General features: G+C 38.2%; 1 protein-coding gene across 1 annotated transcript in view; it reads right to left on the bottom strand.

Moving 5' to 3' along the window:
* The window catches only part of PPA2 (inorganic pyrophosphatase 2), a 34,540-nt gene that overhangs the window by 3,548 nt on the left and 12,748 nt on the right, over window positions 1–18,244 (bottom strand). The window contains exons 5-10 of the mRNA XM_057379240.1: window positions 16,594–16,713; window positions 14,117–14,203; window positions 12,712–12,838; window positions 5,098–5,225; window positions 3,244–3,329; window positions 2,191–2,260 (exon numbers count right to left, since the gene is read on the bottom strand). Of these exons, the coding sequence (XP_057235223.1) occupies window positions 2,191–2,260; window positions 3,244–3,329; window positions 5,098–5,225; window positions 12,712–12,838; window positions 14,117–14,203; window positions 16,594–16,713 (618 nt within the window). The remainder of the gene's footprint in view (window positions 1–2,190; window positions 2,261–3,243; window positions 3,330–5,097; window positions 5,226–12,711; window positions 12,839–14,116; window positions 14,204–16,593; window positions 16,714–18,244) is intronic.

The following is an 18,244-nucleotide window of genomic DNA, read 5'->3' as shown; positions in this document are numbered from 1 at the left end:
GAGAACTCAATCAGTTATCACCTACTCAAAAATGCCACAACTGGAATCTGACGCTGAAAACAGAATTGTAGGGAACCAGCTCTCACTGCWGCAGTAGCTCAGACATTTTGCAGTAGCTGAAATATATTTCTMATTGTATTTCCATACAAGATCCCTACTTCAGTTTTAATTATTTTGTTTTTACCCAGCAGCTAATATATGGATATAAATAAGTAGAAAATATATCTGCTTTTAGTTTAAACAAGAAAACACAACAAAAAACCCAAACAAAACCCAGTGCAGACAAACATAGGCAGCTTTCATTTGAAATTACTACAGCCATTAAAATTCTGCAGCCAACACTCACGTACTTTCACTTCAGTGTGAAAGAGATGAATGTCTGACAACCAAAGCATGCAGTGTAGTGTACTAGACAAAAAGATACCTGCTTAAAATGTACAAATCAACCTCACTGGTTATATTTAGAGTTCGACTATCTACTATTTCAAGGCCATTTTACTTTTTTCAGTTATCCCAGACAGGCAATTGCATGAAGCATGAACAATACTTAATACAGTATTACATCTTTTCCCTGTCTGGAAAGCACTAAGAGACAGCACCCTACAAAAATGTAATTAAAATACTTAGACTGAACTGAAACAGTGATGGAAAGGAGTATGTGGAAACACTTCACAAAAACACTATCACTTAAAGAATGTGAGGCACAAGAAAAGGAAGTRATACTATTTGGTAAGAAGGGAAGCTTTTATAATAAGAAAGACATTCAAGTTTGATACRAAGTATCTATTTTATGACTTGCATTTACTAACTTCCTCCCCTTCTCAAAAACCATGGAAAAAAAAAATTGTTATTGAGAAATAAAATAAAGCATACTGCTGATGTAATAATTATTTACCCCTAAATGCCCTCAAAGTACAAAGAGCAGAGAACGCAAAATGAAATACTGCTTTCCACATTTGTCACCTTTCAAATATATTTGGACTTGAAGTTTTAGTGGCATTTAAAGACTCACTAAAAGTTATTCTAAATTTGAAAGCATGGAGGAGGTAAATACTTGCTTATAGCTGTGACTGACATGCCTAGAAACATATTTTAATTTCAAACTGAGTTTTTCTTTTAAATAAAACTTACAGTCCCATTAATCAACATTCATAAATGCAACCATAGAGGTACTTTTAAGGGAGTACTGAAAACAAGGTATCCGAAACGGAGGAAGTTTTGTTTGACACATCTTTATGACTTAAACCAACATTTCTTTGCAGTTGACAGTCTTAACTTGCTTGTGACAAAACAATGCAGGACAACACCTTCTTACTAAAAATGCTATTGGAATGTTAACTGCACAGACAGTGGATGTGTGCCCTTTGACACCTGAACTTGAATGATTACTGCGACTATTGAGGTAAAACATTGCGTGCTCTAGCAGCCACAAACATGTGCAAAATACCTACTGCACTCTTGTGCCCATGAGCACAGGCTCAATCATAGCATATGTTAGAAAAAAAAGTAATACTTGGGGCACTTTTCTCTATGTAATTTCTGGTAACCTTGTTTAATTTCTGGCAACCAAACTAGCACACTTTAAAATGAAAAAAATTCTCCTCCACTAGTATCTGCACATGAAAGCATCAAACCTGAAGGACATTTTTCTTGCCTGAACAGGAAATCTGCATGTTTTAATTTTATGTTAATTTACAGAATATGACAGGTATTCCTTAAGAAATATTCAAATAAGCATCCCCCTCTCTTACAGCATTGCATTTAATTATGCAAGTAGACAAACAAAGGATCTGTTTAGTGATTAGGGACTACAGTCAGCTAGTCAATGAGTTCTTACACTGGGTGGTAACTCATGGCAACAGGGGAGACAGACAAGACAGCAGGCTAGATACAAATAGTAGTCCATCCTGCTATTCAGGATCAGAAGACACAACACTGCAGAGAGAGAAAAAAACGAAACAAAAAAACTCTACCAGAACAGTAATGAACCTGCCAGGAAGCACAATTGGACCACTGCAATGAAAGGTTTATATCACAGCGCTTACATTTCTCCCGCAACCTTTGTGCTCTTCCTTTTACTGAAATTTTTGCTTAAGAACCATTTCAGTTCAGGAGCTCTGAACAATCTTTTTCAATTAATCATTAAAAACAAAAAGGGGGAAGGGTGGGAAAAAAAGTAAATATCCTTACTGATTGCACAATCGATCGAGCATCCTCCTCACTGCAACAAAATGGGCTGCCACTCACCAGAACATTTGTACTGAAAATAAAATTAAAAACATGCTTTACTCAACAGTGGAAAAGAGCCACACACAACTAAATACTTACAGAAAAAAAAACTTCATCATGCACAGAGCTCAGAAATGCGTATCTGCAAGAAATGAGGAAGCCAAAACCACGAAGTAATGCTGGAAGGAACAGGTGTGTTGAAGGGTGTTCTTTGTTTCTTTGAGGAGATTTTTAGACTGTGTGTTCTGTACTAATGCAAGCAGTGCTCACACTCCACGGGCCTGGCAGCTAGCTTCGGTACAGTTTGGAGAACCACAGTGAAGAACCTAAATCCCCCCAAGAAGTCAGCAGAAATAAAACTGACCCTTCCTGAGGGAGTTGAGGAACACCTGGATGGCTAGCAGAGATGATGTGAGTATACCCACATCTCTTGTGCCTTGAAGGATACCCAAATTCTGTGGCAGATCATGGAAGTCACAGCAGTTTACTCCAGTAAACTACCTGCAGTATCTAATCAGAAGGAAATACAGGACAAAATTCTGTTCCTTCATAAAGAAGCAGATACCCATAGTACTTCCAAACAAACTCTGGGACCAAATCCTTTGCAGAAATATTTACCTGTGAATCTATATCCTTTCACACTRGAAGTGAGTATGATCATGAATACAGAATAAACTAAAGAACTTCAATTCCCCAGATCAACAGAATGAACAGTGACAAGAGATTCTCCCAAAAYGATCCTGAACAAACACTCCGGGGTCATTTCTCCAAAGCTGAAGTAATCTATGCCACATTTATGTAGTCAACATATTTTTGGAACCACTTACACTAAACCATCATCATACAAGGTACAATTAGTCAATCATGCTCTATTATCAATTATCAATCAAACTCACGAGTATTCCTATCATSTCAAATAAAAAAAATCTGAGCTGTTCATGGACAGCTGCAACATGTTGAATAGCATCAGTACTAGAACAAGACAAAGAGAAAGAGATGTGGCTGGATACTTACCACTTAATAGTACCTCCATCAACTTTTTTATGAAGCAGAGCTTTCCAGTGCTCATGGGTGGATTTAATAATTTCTACAGCAAAATCCTAATTTACAACAAGGAAAGTTTTGTAAATTAAAATGTTAATAAAYAGAAAAAAGGCCACACAACTAGTTTATTAAAACATACTATTTCATGTGTTGTTTTAAGGCACCTCCTTTGAGGCCTCATTGACTATAACACCCTTTTTATGAAAAGAAACAAACTTCACTATTTGTCAAACATACTGGCCACACATTCAGAACTTTCCCTCAGTCTGCAGTCAGAAAACATGAATGGTACATGAAAGAAATTAAATCAGCGGTAGATGATATGGAGATCCTTACTGCTGTAGAAAACTGCATCAGGCCCTAAATGGGATCAAGTACATGAGCTATGACTCCACTGTTACAGATGAAGGTCAGCTCAGAGGCAGGATTTCCCCTCTGGTGGCAAAATTTGCATTTATTTCATKAACGCCCAATCATATACTTAAGCATCTGCAACATAACATGTCAGCTGCTTAGCAGTTTCTAGTTGTTTGAAACAAAAATAATATTGGGGATGGGGTTGGGATGAAAAAACTTCCAAAAATTAAAGTAAAATAAGCCCTCAGTGTCCAGATGATGACTTTTAGACTTGCTTTCAAAAAGCTGCCAATTGAACATTCATATTTGTTAGCAAGGAGTGACTTGGAAAAGTGCCAATARAACATTGTGATCTTCACCAGAGCTGCTGGAGCGCAGCCACAGCTGCCTCACCACATCCTGGGTCGCTAGAAATGCTTGAGAATTATTCAAGTGGTCCAAACCACCTATCTCATGGCATTTAGTATCTCCAGGCTGAACTCCAATGGCCTGACAGGGATATAATGTTCTACTGTTGCTCTACAGAGCAGGAAAACCTCTGAGAGCAGTTCCTGGGAGAACAGGGGAGAGATCAGGTCATCAAGCCTTACAACTCCACATCTGATTGATTTAAGACAGTTTTAGTGCAGAGGGAAGACTGCGCATCTCTTCCACCAGACAAAACATACAAAGTAGCCTGTGCTGGTTAGAAGGCATTATGTAACTTTGATAGCACTCTGCAAGGCTGAACTGGCTGACACATAGACACCATTTGTGAGAAACCTGGAACTCTTTGCCAGGAATAATCTACAGAGTGWGCAATACACAAGTTGCAAAGCCATTTTACTCAAATCACATGCAACTTATCTGGAAAAGTCCAGGTATTTTCTTTAACAAAGTCTATTCCTTGGCCCARTCTCCTTTGAAACACTGACCATTTTCACAGTAAGTCATTAAAAAAGCCATTCATTTTTTCCTAAAAACAAAGCGAATTAACTTTTCGGCCTTCAAGCCAAATGCTTCAAATGTTCTTACACAGAATTACCAGAAAAAGTATGCCTTCAGCAAATACCAAATATGATAAAATCTGCAACCATAACTGTCATAAACTGCATACCCTTTAAAAAAAGTCAGAAAAATTTACCAACAGGACTGAAAAAACACCCAAAAAGACAATCTGTTCATTACTCTGACATGGAGCATGAAAATGCTTTGAAGAACACCTACAATCACACAGATGTATGTATAAATCTCATCAGAATTAGAACTAAATTTTTTTTTCAGACTTTAATGACCTATGCATTTTCCCTGAATACAGTGGAAGGCAGCAAACATTAGTTAATCCTAGCCTAATAAATTATATGCTAAAGTTCCTCCCATCAAAATTCTTTTCATTAAAGCTCCTCCTTTACAATTCCAATAATTCTAGGACATATTACAGAAGCCACATAACAGAATGATGCTTTTCTAATCTTGCATTATCTTCACCTTGTCTTTAAATTCTCCATTAAAAGCAAAGTGATTTTCTGGTTTACCATCRGGGATTTTATATAATTGGAACCAGTCAATTGTAGCCTCAAGATAACCTGGTTTGTGCTTCTTGACATCATCAATATCTGTAGATTAAAAAGATAAAAAAAAAAAGGACTGATCATTTTTATTCACAGATTTATAACATTATTTTTTTAAGTTTCTTAGAGGATCTGCAGCAATCTGATTTCACTGAGTACTTTCAAAGTCATYGGTAAACTTCACTTTATTGCATTGGCTGCCCATAGTTGCTACCTTATGATTTCACAACTACACTAAGCARGTAAACCAATCATCTCCTGCCCTTCATTAATTAGGTCCCAAAGGTACAATGAATAAAAGGACCATATTTGTAACAGGAGAAGAAAATACCATATTTATCTCACTATGCAATACTTAGATTATTCACCGAGATAATTTTTTCCTCCAGCAAATAATTTTTTCCTCCTACGAATAATTTTTGATAATGAGAGAATAGCTACAAAACAATTTCAACACATGGATCTTTAAATCTGCACCTCTAAACAAAACTCAGGCTTGACTTGTCAACATTGTATCAAAAGGCATCCCTKTGCTCCCATTAGCTCCAAACTCATCCCCTTCAAGACAAGACTGACACATGCCAGGAACTCTAAACACTAACTTTACTGATAACCTTGTGGTATCTCCATATTCRCAGTGATTAACAATTCTACCTCTACAATCCAAAGTACAAAGATGTGACAGGACACAAGGAGGAATGTATTCTACTTGTGGGACACCCTTTTTWGGCAGAGATGAACACGCCATGGTGTGCATGGAGAGATGAAACATCCCATAGTAATTCTGCTGAAAGACTACACTGCCATATCAAAGATGCAGTTCATGATCTTACACCCCTATCTGCTGCGCATATCAAATTTTAACGGGTTGTCCTTTGAGACTRCCATCACTTCTGTCACTTGCAATGGCGTGCTCCTATCAACCCCTTGACAAATTAACTCTCTGGCAACATGCTTACATGGAAAAGCCTTCAACACTTTTCTAACTGTTTTGATATAATAAAGGATTTTGTCCTTCCCAGAGGCCAAGTATTTTTAACTGGTGTAATCGTCTCTTTATGTCTATTTCCTTTCCACAGTCATTTCTTATGGAAATGGGAACTGACTTTTTACTGCTGTAGTCTACCAAYTATTCCATAATCTCACTCTGCTCAGGCTGCCTTCCATGGTGTTACTCTCCTTCTCTAGTGTTTTAAGTCACTCACTTATGTCTCACTTCCTTATTCCTTCTTGCTCTCTCTCAGTACTGCTTGGTTACTTCATTATCTTCTCCCATAGATATGCCTCGATGACATCTGGTTGGCAGTGATTTCTGCCAAGATACTCTTTTGTCTATCCAGTCTTATAAATTCAGAGTTGCTTAGTCCATGGAATTGATATCTAGTCATGTACTTTYCATCTTTAGGTGCCTAAATGTCTTTTTTTAATTTCATTGTGAACCTGAAAAAAGACATGAAAGTATTTCTGAAGAGAACAGTAAGAGAAAAGGTCTTGTGCTGTAGATCATTCAATTCTCAGCGGACCACCAAGAGAGATTACGAGTAGGCTGAACTGCAAGGCCAGACCTATGTGAGAAGACACTCTTGAGTGTTTACAGGCATATCATGGATGCCACTCCCAAATTCCACAGCTTTACACACTGCTCAAATAATAAAACATAAAACCTTGAAGAACCCCATGTAAATTTTTGCTTTTGCACACACTTAACAGGGCTACGTGTTTATGGACTAAGAGTAAAACACATTTTGAACTTGGCTGCTGGCCATCTGTCTGTAGATCAGGGAGTTTCACTGGCAGAACCCCAGAAAAAAAGCACGGGCACATAAGACAGTGCTAGAGGCAGGTCTTCTAGCTGGAATACGTGTTTAAGAGCACAAGAAGCTTTTCACTAGGGTGGGTGGGAGAGACCAACCAAGAAGGAATGATTTAGAAAAGGGTGGGAACTTGGTTGGAGGCAGAATGCTTCACTTGGGCACTAATAAAACTGCAGCTCCAATTCAAATCCATTTCAGGACTCCAATGTATCATCCACTTCTCTCCAAGCACAAGAACATTCCGACCCAATCTGAGCCCTTGTCATCTCGTCTTGTGAGGCTTGAATTCACAATATCTAACAATTGTTGAAGAGACACTATCTCCTCGACTCTGTAAGGCAAACCAGGCTGCTGCAGCAATTTCCCTGGCTCCCAGCAGTGGACAAACTCCAGACCTCCATCTCCAGACACTACTTAAATTCAAGCATACTTTCTCACACTGCTSCTCCTTTTTTCTGGTTCCTGTTCCAGCAAGTATCTCTCCTAATTCTGCTTCTTCATCCTCCCTAGTTGGTTATTTGCCTCCCACTCCCATAAAAACACTTCATCAAAAGCACTTTACAGTCTASTAACTGGCACTTGGTACTTCTCCATCTGTTGTCCCTTATTTATAGGTTTTGTTTATCCTTATTTGAAGGACTMAAGTATTAGGATAGGCTTTGGGACAGACGTTCATTATCTCCTTATGATAGGGATTGTATCTTCATGGATAGAATCATCTCCTGGATTTCACACTCTCTCTACTGGAAAATACCTTGCCTAAAACTAAACACAATTGGAATACRGCATTATATAGATGCTGCATATTCTGGTTTTGAGGACTTAAGAAGGGGGGCATTGATTGCTTTTATTTCCTGGGCTCCTTGCAAGTCATTTTCCTTCATCCCTATGCTTCACTACACTATGAAGGATAGCTACTGAACATCAAATGAAACTTAAAAGCTTGAATTCAAGACTCCAGAACATTCCATATTRTAATGGAAATTGGTGGCAAGCAGCAGAACAAAGTGCAGCAATGCAACAAAACAAACCCCAAGAAAGTATCAATGCTGTTGCTGTGGAGTCAGCACATAATACAAAATATAAGGAATGCAGCAGCTCCTGCATCACTCAACAGCCACCTCTCCAGTTCATTAAAAGTTGCCATAGAAAAGCTTGAAAGACAGATTGTCTTCCAGTGAAATCTAAACCTCTTTGGGATATCAGGGGAAAGGAGAAAACTCACACTCAGAAAACAAAAAAGTAGGCAAAGAAAGATAAAAAAAATCACAATAAGCATACATTTACTACACTAATATCTATAGAAGATTGCTACAAATCATTGTTTTTTTTAAAAAGCAAACAGCTTCGATCTTTTCTGCAGCTAACACTGTTAAGACACTTTTTYCTGACCTTGACTGCTTATCTTCCCTTAGAGCTGTGTACTCAAACTGCTGTCAAAAGGGGCAGGTTTGGGAGTAGCAAGCATGTACACGGCCCAAGCAGTTTTACCTCTGCCAGCAAGCCCTGCTCAAAGTGACAGAGCAGAAGGTCAGGCTCTCGCAGGTACTTTATCAGCATTGTCCCCACAGGCTGTAAGTGGGAATTTCTCTATACTGCCTATGTACAACCATAGGTCTCATTTTTCTGGGCACCAAAGTTAAGCACCAAGGGTTAAAAGGAGACAGTGGGTCACATTAAAGGTTGCAGTTCAGTGTCCGTAAGGAAAATCTGTAAGAGGCTGGCACCAAGAATTGCTCCGTCTAGGAAGCCGGTGCAAATGYAGATCCCAATTCTAGCTGGCTTTATAGAACAGAGCAACAAAAGCATTTATACAAAACTACCATTTTTAGTACAACAGATGCTGCTTCTTGCAAGCAAAGCTAAAACAACATGTTTGCAGCAAGCTTTCTAAACAAGGTCTGTGGGAAGAGAGGACATATGTTTTTAATAACATCTTATAAACATTTACAGGAAGCAGCAGCTACATTCCATATAAAGGCATTTGGTGTATTTTGTGCAGGGGGTAGGAGGGGAGCCTTGCTACAGATAATTAATTTCTTTATGCTGAGGGCTTACACAAATCCACAACAAAGGGCCTCTGGGCCTCTGCTGCTTCTCTGTTAAAAAATACACTCACATACAAAGGTCTGTAACAATATATGGTACAAAATATACAACATGCCTTAGTTTTGCCATTTAGGGTTTGATCCCTTAACCCTATCTTGAGATGCATATTGYAAAAGCAGCATGGCAACACGACACAGTTAACTACACCAGTGCCAGCAAATGGCAGCACAATTAAGCCAGCAAACATCACCAACTGCTGCTGAATATATTCTGGCATCTTTCCAGTGAGCAATGGCAGCAAAAATGGCTGCTAAGATTCCAGGCCAGTAAATCACCTCCAAAATGCTATCCAGCATAAATGATTAGTCCAATTTGCTGAAGGAGGGCAAGATGACCTTTTGAAAGTCAGACTTCATAAGCTGCTTCAAACATAATTCCTACTTCAACTGCTAGTGATTTCTAAAACCTCTTGTCCAGTATGAAGATGCCACATACACTTAGACCAAATCATAGCACAGAAGTATCACTCTACTTTCTGACCCCAAACTAGTAAAGTACATCAGATATACACACAAGTGAACTGAAATATCTTAAATTCAATCCAAACTATGAGATAAGCAGACAAGCAACTTGGAGAATTCACTTCTCTTTCTGGCTATTTTGCAAAAAAAAAAAAAAAAAGCAACAAACAAAAAGCAACAACAAAATAAAGAAAGCAAATGGGCCTATTACACCACCAAGATTTAGTGTTTCATTCTGCAAGGAACTTTCAGGTCCTTTCTCAGAGCTGCTTGGTCTAAAGCTGCTCTGTTGGTCCACTAGTTGCCATCTGCCTAGCAACTGCCTGAGCAAAACACAACAGCCACAGAGACAGATCTTACTCAAACARATAAATTTCAACGTGTCTAGTTGTAGTCCAAAAGAAACTTTCTCACACAGATATCTGCATCTGACATACAGCATGTATTTGGTGAGACATTGTCCCCATGCCCACCAGAATTAAGTGCTRTTATTTCAAACAGATTACTTTACAAAGTCATTCCAAAATGACACTAAGTCCCTGCTATTCCTACTGATGGCACAGTTCCCACTTAAATAGGTGCTACGCATTGCTTATCATTCCTGGGTATTGTCACTGTAAACTAGAGTTTCTCACTGCTCTGTGTGAAAGAGAGACTTCTAAGCAGGGTTTCCAATTTAAACCAGTATTTATCAATAAATGCCTGCAGGACACAGTCCAGTGGAGTGCTATGAATAAACAATGAGAAGCACTCAGAAGTTGTGACTTCTCAGTTCTGAGTTCTGTGAAGTCTCAGAAAAATCAATTGCACTTATAAGAACGATCATGATCCCAAAAGGAGAAAATCCCAGGTACCTGGGGTGTGCTTAAAGCGGCAAGAGGAGTTAACACACGGCGTGGGCTCAGGATGGGGTTTGCAAATAATCACCACTCTGGTGTCTCGGAATTATCTTTTCCAAATGTTCACTGGGGGCTCTGCACATACTGAGCTGAAAGCAAATGTGATGATTCTCAGTCCAGTTGAAACGTTTAACAAATGATACAGAAGTGACTGGACAGGATTAGAAGGCAACACTTAGCCTCATCTTGCCCAGGAGGCCACSTCCGTAACACAGCAGCACATCAATTACTGAGGGAGAGACCAGTTTTATCTGTAGCTGCCATCCCTTTATGCTGAAATAATTAACTTCAGGAAGGGGGAAAAACAAGTATAAAGGACATATTGTACTGCCTGCTCCGACAGATTTGTTTGTTTTCAGACTGAAGAATGATTGCTGTTAAACACTGCAAGCCAGTCACGTTTTGTGAAAGCAGATGGGGGCTTTTTTTCTCCCCCTTTTCTTTCTTTTGTAAATCTTGGGCTGAAACTCCAATCCCAAAGGGAAATCATATTAAACTGGATAAATATTTCTACATTTCTCTGAATCCCAGGATAGYTCTCTTCTTGAAGTTTTGCACATATTTCCTGATAAAAAAGGACGCACACAGGAATCAATTACATGCAATGGTTTGCYCATTGTTCCCACTTTTTTGTTTTTTAAAAAGACTGAAGTTCTTACTCCTCCCCTTCCAAATAAAGTACAGCTGTAATACAGCTGACATAAATCAGGCATTACCTGGGAAAAAACCAAACAGAACCAACCAAAAAAAAACTAGCAGAGAGCTTTCAAATGCAGATAGTTAACCCAAATTAATAAATAATATTGGAAAAAGCTGCCAGTTTTGCCCCTATTTAGTAGACTCCTTCTGAATTCTTTCATCCACTTTTCTGACCACATTCTCTCAGATATTACTAGGGAGAAAAGGTAAGTGTTTAAGCAAAACAGTGTCTAGAAACCAAGTGCTAAAACTATCGACACATTGCATTTCTCTGTCCATTACAGAGTGGTTTAAATAGATACTGACATTAATAGCAAACTATTACTTACTCTTTCCTTAAGCTGAACTTCTTAATCTCTAACTGTCAAAGTAGTTAAAGAGTCATAAACACTATGTAGTAATGCATCTGCCCAATGATTTTAATCAGCATCAACCCAAGAGTTTCCTTTTCCTCATCTCCTCTTCTCCCCTTCTTTCCCCACAAGTCAAGTATTCTCCATGTGAAAGCAACCTGCAAGAAAACTGAGAATGAAGGGCTAGTCCAGTGACATACTTTACATTCAGAAACCATGAAAAAAACCCCAATGGCTGAGAATAATTCTTTATAAAGCTACTGGATTGCTCTATTCATAYGGAAAGGCCACTCTGCACCTTGGTGCTCCCTACCAACAAAAGAGCAGGCTCTCATTGTACACACTGGATGGTATATATGTGTTTTGGTCTCCTAACAATCACTTTTAGAACAAACCTCCTCACTTAATTCTCATGATTCCCAGTAATAATCCATTTGAGGAAGCAAACCTCCATTTATCCAGAGAAAAACTGCACTTTAMAAAACTGTGCCGTAAAAACTTCCTGCAGTTTTAACACATCTGCAATCAGAAGTACACCTTATGTGCTATTCACATGGACACACTTCAGTATTCAAGTTCATTTGCATACCAGAAAAACGATCGCAGGGAGGACAAGTCTGAGCAGAATTATTTCTCCCTGCACAGCTAGTCACCATCGAGGCTGATTAGGGTGAGCTGCATTAACAATGTATTTTGCAAAGTTTCAAGCTAAAAGGTGAAACCTAATTGTTCATACTAAACAACAAACTCTGGAACCAATCCTCTTAAAAGTGGCGAGATATTGAAAATGCACAGCCTTTTCAGAATGCAATGYCTGCAAATATAAAAAGAACAAACACTTTCAACAAGGGAAATAGCRGTGTGCTACATAATACAAGCAGGTAAATATGCACTATTACACAGGAGATAAGCCTGTAATTATCGGAGGTCACTTTCTAAGGCAGTTGTGTTTCAGAAGTCAAAASACTTCCTGCATGACAGGTCCTCTTGAAAATCCAAGCAAACCATTTTAAAAGTTTAGTGTGAAAGCACGTATGTACTTCTTGAAGGAAGCACCTGACTTAAACAACAACAAAAAARAGCAAGTTTTCCMTTTYCACTGTCTGYCTCTTCTTATCCTGGGTAGTTTAAACTCAGGTACCACTCTCCTGTGTAAGTTTCTGACATACTGCATTAAGAAAGATAAAAATACTTGCCATGGATTTTCTGAACTTCTGGGTCATCTGCACTGATGGCAATTATCTTCCAATCYGTCTCTCCTTCATCAACAAGACCTAAAACTCCCAAGACCTTAACCTGAACAATCTCACCAGAAGAACGAACCTGAAACAAAACGTAACGCCACAAAGATTTGGAAAACAACATAGAGAATTTCTCTCTTACTTTACAAAAAACTAATTTTACATTTTTGACCAGCAGCTATAACAGAATTGCAAAACAGGTCTGCAAACCCAGTACAGAGCCATTAAAAATTTTCAGTCTTTCTCCCTTCAATCCTCAATCCTCCAGTAACCATTTATTTAAGTAGACAAGTAGCTATTTTTTTTCCTTCCTTTTTACCCTAGTTCCCTCACACTTCCTTGGCTCTCCCCCCAAACTACAAGTCACAAGTGTCTCATACTAATTTTTTAACTTTGTCCTGTCCCTTGACTCTCTACTTTCTCAACTCATTATCCTAATTTCTCTCCTGTTAYTCCTTCCTCTGGACTCCAACTCAGCACTCCCCCAGAAATGCAAAAATTGTTATGTTGGTATTTTCTTGGGAGCCTTCTCCTTATCAGCTAACATTTCCTTCATGACTCTTTCTGGATCCCTTAAAATTCATCTTTAGTTTTCTTACCCCAAATAAAGCCACTTTCCCTGAAGTCACCAACTAAATTTCCCCTTACCTAAATATCCTAAGAGACCCCTCTTTCAAACTCATCCATTTCATAACCCCRTTTTTGATACACAGCATTTCTCCATTCTTTGCTACCTCTAGATATGTAGAATTTTCATTCAGAGAGCGAAATCTTTCCTTTATCCCTACTAATGGTGCTTGCTGCACCTCTTTGTCATCCATCCTCATACTCCATGACTCATAACTGCAACACTGCAGCAGGTTCCTGTCTTCTCAAGAAAAGGGGGTCTACTTGTTTGCATCCATAAGTAAACTCAAACCTACCTCCTTTGTGGGTCCAACTTTGTAATTGTAATGTACATGACATTRTCATATTTCCTCAACTTTCAGCAATCTATTCCTAGCTCCAATACTACTAACAGRAGAATAAGAAATAAATCTTTTCCTTTCCCAAAAAGTTTAACCCTCACCTCCTTCACTCAAAACTTACTGTCAAGCTGCACAACTTCAGAATGCTTTTCTTTTATTTTCCCTTTTAACCAGTACAAACACTTTACCAAATCCTACTTTTTCACCTCCTTCTTAAAAGTTCACCATCTCCTTACCTACTCCCTGCTTAGATCTTCTACTGACACTTTTGTTAGCCCCTAACCCTACTAACACATTTTTTCTTGATTTCCATTTGAYGGTCTCTTCTAAAAGTTGCTATCAAATTATTAAGTTAACCTTGATAAATTAAATWAATCCTGATAAAGACAAACCTTTGAACCTATTTCACAAACATCAATAGGATCATTATCCCCACAACATCCTGTAATGTTATCCGTATGGTTTGGATCTTCCCAGGTCTGTCAAACAAAAGAGAACTATCRGTTACCAGCTGAACAGCAATTACAACTTATCTTACCATTAAATTACAAGGATTAGTAAAAACAACAATAAAAACATCAGCTTTCTGAGAACAGGTTTGTTCAATGGGAAGAGAAAAAATGAACAGCCTGAGTAATTGATTGACGCTGAGTAACTCATGCTCAGGACAAGTGACATAAGGATTACTGAGGACATATTTTTCGTTTGTCAATTACCTAATAGATACACTTTACCCAGTTGCAGTGATTAAGGCATCAGAGCACCCTGAATATGGATTTTTCTAATTACTAGCGATTGTGRGATCAAGCTGGGACATTTTACAACTACACTTTTATAATACTTGCTAAATACCATGATATCAACGTAAGTTATTTTCAAAACATCTAYGCTTTGAGCTAACCACAATCCTACACACAGATTTGTCAGCACCCAATAAGTTTTTAAAACTTTTAGATTTAGGWATGAAGCATTCCTGAGTGTCTTGAGAAATGTACATTCCAATARACAGCTAGGAGTTTAAGACTAAAGAGGCAAGTTTAAACTCCTGTTAAGAGCACTGAATATGCAAGGAATTCTAGTCAAGGTATACTAAATTACTAGGCAAGTACTTGTTTTTACTCTTACTGACTAGCAATRAGTAACTCATTCTAGTTGAGAAGCTTTTCTGTTAAGAATTTTGAGTCMAATTAAGTATTGTTGAAAAGATTATAGAAAACTTCTTTTTCCAAGCAACTGTACTGCTAGCTCCTGCTGTCCATGATTGTAACTCCACCTCAAACATGTTCTTGAGAACTTGACTGATACTGGAAGGCAAAATGGTGAAAAGAATATGCTTAGGTGTTTAGGCAGCAGAATCATTACCGAAAAAACTGTTGAAATGGAATCAAGAAAAAATTTAAATTTAATATTTATTTTTCCAGTATTCCTCATAGAATYACAGARTCAATCAGGTTGGAAAAAACCTTGGAGATCATKAAGTCCAACCTATGATGTAGCACCACCTTACCAACTAWACCACGGCACAAAATGCCATATCCAGTCTTTCCYTAAACACCTCCAGAGATGGTGACTCCASCACCTCCCTGGGCAGCCCATTCCAATGCCCAATCACTCTTTCTGTAAAAATTTGTTTCTAATGTCTATCCTAAACTTCCCCTGGCACAGCTTAAGAYTGTGTCCTCTCATCCTTCCRYAGTGGCTTTTATTTAAGGCTGCATTATACCACTACTACTGTTCTGCCCAGTCATACCTCTCCACGTCTAGGTTAGAAGGAAGGAACAGCATTCTTCTCTAGACAGCACAGCAACTACTGATATGATAGCAAACAGTCGAATATAGTAAAAAATAAAAATGACAATTATGTCCAGCCCTCCCTGGCTCACCAGGTARCAAAGGATGATGAACATTTCTCCTGAAGAAAGTATTCTAAGTCCAAAATAATGCACTTGGTGCAGGAAGATATTCCCATTTTCCAATAATTCTGGCTTTACWCTAAGGAATGTATGAATTTCAAAACATTGAATGGAATTGCTGGTCTCCAACTATACCTATTTGGAAACTTTGTCAACTGACACTGCTGACTGAAGAACTTCATTGCTGTATTCCAGCACCTGCCTAGTATCTCCTCCCCAGACATCAAACACGTAAGCTTAAGATTTTTGGCACTCAACTTTCATTGCTTATATAGTTAATACATAGTAAATAAAATAAATTGCTCTTTTCAAGTCCCATCATGCTCTTCTATAATAATTTAAGTCTAATGTGTTATTCACAGAAATGAAAAAAGTTTAAAACTTTTCATTACACTCAAAATTTCAGCCATTAGTTAAGCTTTTTCAAGGCTCAAAGTTTTGAAYGCATCATGATCAGTAAAGTCTCATAGTTCAAAGAAAATTTAAATACTGCAGTTGAGGTTTAATCTAAAAAAGAACAGCCCTTGTGTTGCTCTTTGTTACAAAGATATTAAGAAATCCCAATTAAAATTCATGCTGCAACACATGAAAATCCTAACTGAGTTTTTAAATAAATGCCTTGTTTAAGCAGAAAAGGTCTACTTGACAAAGTATTCTTKAATGGCAGACCATGACAGTTTAWTTCTGTSACTACAGTWCAGAGACACAGCCTAAGATTTGAGATTTCTTCATCATTTGACTCCTTACTGAAAACACAGCACATATTTACTCCCACATCCAAATTCTGATTAAAATTTATGGACACAATAAAGTTCAACATAAAAAAAATCCTAATTTACAAATGTATCAAAGAGAATCACCTCTTGCTGCTGATTTGCATTCAGGCAGTATCCAGGATTTACAAGGCAATTTACACAGAAGACAGAAAACTTTCACCATTATAACAAAAATGTTACCTGTGGGAGGGCACCATAATTCCATATATAACCCTTGTGAGGAAAGATATTTGCCACATATCGAAGCTTGCCTTTCTTTATATCATGTTTAATGGGATTCAACGGCTCCTCAGTGGCAATCTAAGCAGATTGTGAAAAAGGGCGGGGAGAGAGAGAGAGAAGGAGAATGTTAAAATGGAAAGCACTTCATTCCATACCCAACCAGAGAGAAAGATCCATCTAGCAGCACACACTTGTGGTTTGAGGATTATTARAAGAACCATAACCTCACTCTGAATCTCTAGGGTCATATTCAAAAAGCAGCATATTAAGGTATTAAATAATGCTGTAAAGTATGCAAGAAAAAAATGATTCTAGAAGAGAAAGTAATAAATTTGTAAGGAGACTGTCATGGTCAAACATAAAAACTGAAAGGAACTTAAGTCAGAAGTTCCTGCACTTTATAATACAAGTTCAACAGAYATGCAAATGGTGGCACATCTTTCCAACAACAAGGGGCTTTGACAGCCACAAAGGAAATGTTTCATTTTCTTGCCCTCTGCTCCTTGCTCTCCAATCACAAACTCCCCTTTTTTCCAATCACTTCTTAGCATACAAACCCTTTTTCACAAGTTCTCCATAGTCACCAAATGCCAACTTAAAGCAGATTTKGAGCAAGTTAAGACACCATTTCTTATTCTTAAAGAAGTACTTACAGAAGAGCTGAACTCCAGCTGAACAATGACATCCTCCCACCAAACTCCATATACAAATCATACATATATATCCACTGCCGTGAGCTACCTACCACAGCTAATTCACACTGTAACACACCACAGTCCAACCCATGCAAGCTTGGTTCTTGCTTACAAACACTCATCTGAGTGAAAAAAACATTTGTTACAGGCTTAAAAGGTTACTCTCAAGTGATGCACAGCTTCCCTGCATAAGCACACAGCCCTTAGCCCATATTCACTTTATATGCCTGTCATTTACCTGATGCACCAAAGGAATTCCAACTTTTTGAACCACACTAACCTGCCAATAGCATGTACTTATTCTACAAGCAAACCCTCCCCAAGAGCCAAGATAAAGGTCCACATATTTCTGGTTTCGTGCTGGATTCTACCTGCTTCTGGTCATAACTTAAAGAGTGAAGAGCTCAAATATGGGACATTAACAGAAGTGGAGCTGAGCAAAGCGTTTTCTTGATGTAAACTGGGACAAAGAGAAGTAACAGAGCAGGAAGGGAAGAAGAACAAAAATACAACAAGGTGGTAAGCAGAAGATCTGTCATAAGGGATATAACAGTGAGTAATATTCATCCTAATGCAAGGCTTAACTTCCTACAGTCTCCATTCTGTATGAGGGAATCTCAGCAGACAAGATCTGGTAATAGCAGGTATTAGCAGCTTACCAYGGTCCAGACTGAAGGACTGCCAGAACACAATGGCAAGGCAAAATGACTGCCTTAATAATTAATACAGGAAATTTTGAAGATATTAAAGGTTAAATATTAGGAAATTACATCTAGTCTCCTCCATCAGATCCAAAAAGTCTACAATTAGTTATTTCTGAACCTAACAGGAGAGTTTTTTTACCCTTGACATAATCTCCTGAAAGAAGTAGAGGGAAAGCAAYGTGAGCTTTAGGCAGAGTTCAAGTAGCATTG

Source organism: Malurus melanocephalus, unplaced genomic scaffold (assembly GCF_030028575.1).
Source record: "Malurus melanocephalus ecotype Western Australia unplaced genomic scaffold, MMel_1.1 scaffold_394, whole genome shotgun sequence".
Lineage (NCBI taxonomy): Eukaryota > Metazoa > Chordata > Aves > Passeriformes > Maluridae > Malurus > Malurus melanocephalus.
This window is presented reverse-complemented; position numbering and strand designations above follow the sequence as displayed.